Genomic DNA, 246 nt, shown 5'->3' on the forward strand with positions numbered 1-246 from the left:
TTTTCTTTTTTTTGTTTTTTTTATTTTTTATTTTTCTTCTTTTATTAACTCTTTTTCGTTGCATGCAAATACACATACACTGCAACCAATCAAACAAAGACAAGCACAGCTCAGACCCCTCAACTGCAGCAGCAGCAGCAGCAGCAGCAGCAGCAGCAGCAAGCAGCAGCAGCAGCAGCAGCAGCAACAAACACTAGCATGCACTCGACTGCATGCAGCAGACACACAAAATATACCAGAAGCAGC

General features: G+C 42.7%; 1 protein-coding gene across 1 annotated transcript in view; it reads left to right on the forward strand.

The window, feature by feature from the left end:
• Positions 1 to 212: 212 nt before the first annotated feature.
• Positions 213 to 246, forward strand: part of EMH_0037370 (uncharacterized protein) — a gene marked incomplete at both ends in the record, with an annotated part of 6,773 nt that continues 6,739 nt past the window's right edge. The window contains one exon of the mRNA XM_013495173.1: positions 213 to 244. Within this exon, the coding sequence (XP_013350627.1) occupies positions 213 to 244 (32 nt within the window). The remainder of the gene's footprint in view (positions 245 to 246) is intronic.

This window comes from Eimeria mitis, genomic scaffold, assembly GCF_000499745.2.
Source record: "Eimeria mitis Houghton genomic scaffold, Emh_scaff1456, whole genome shotgun sequence".
NCBI lineage: Eukaryota > Apicomplexa > Conoidasida > Eucoccidiorida > Eimeriidae > Eimeria > Eimeria mitis.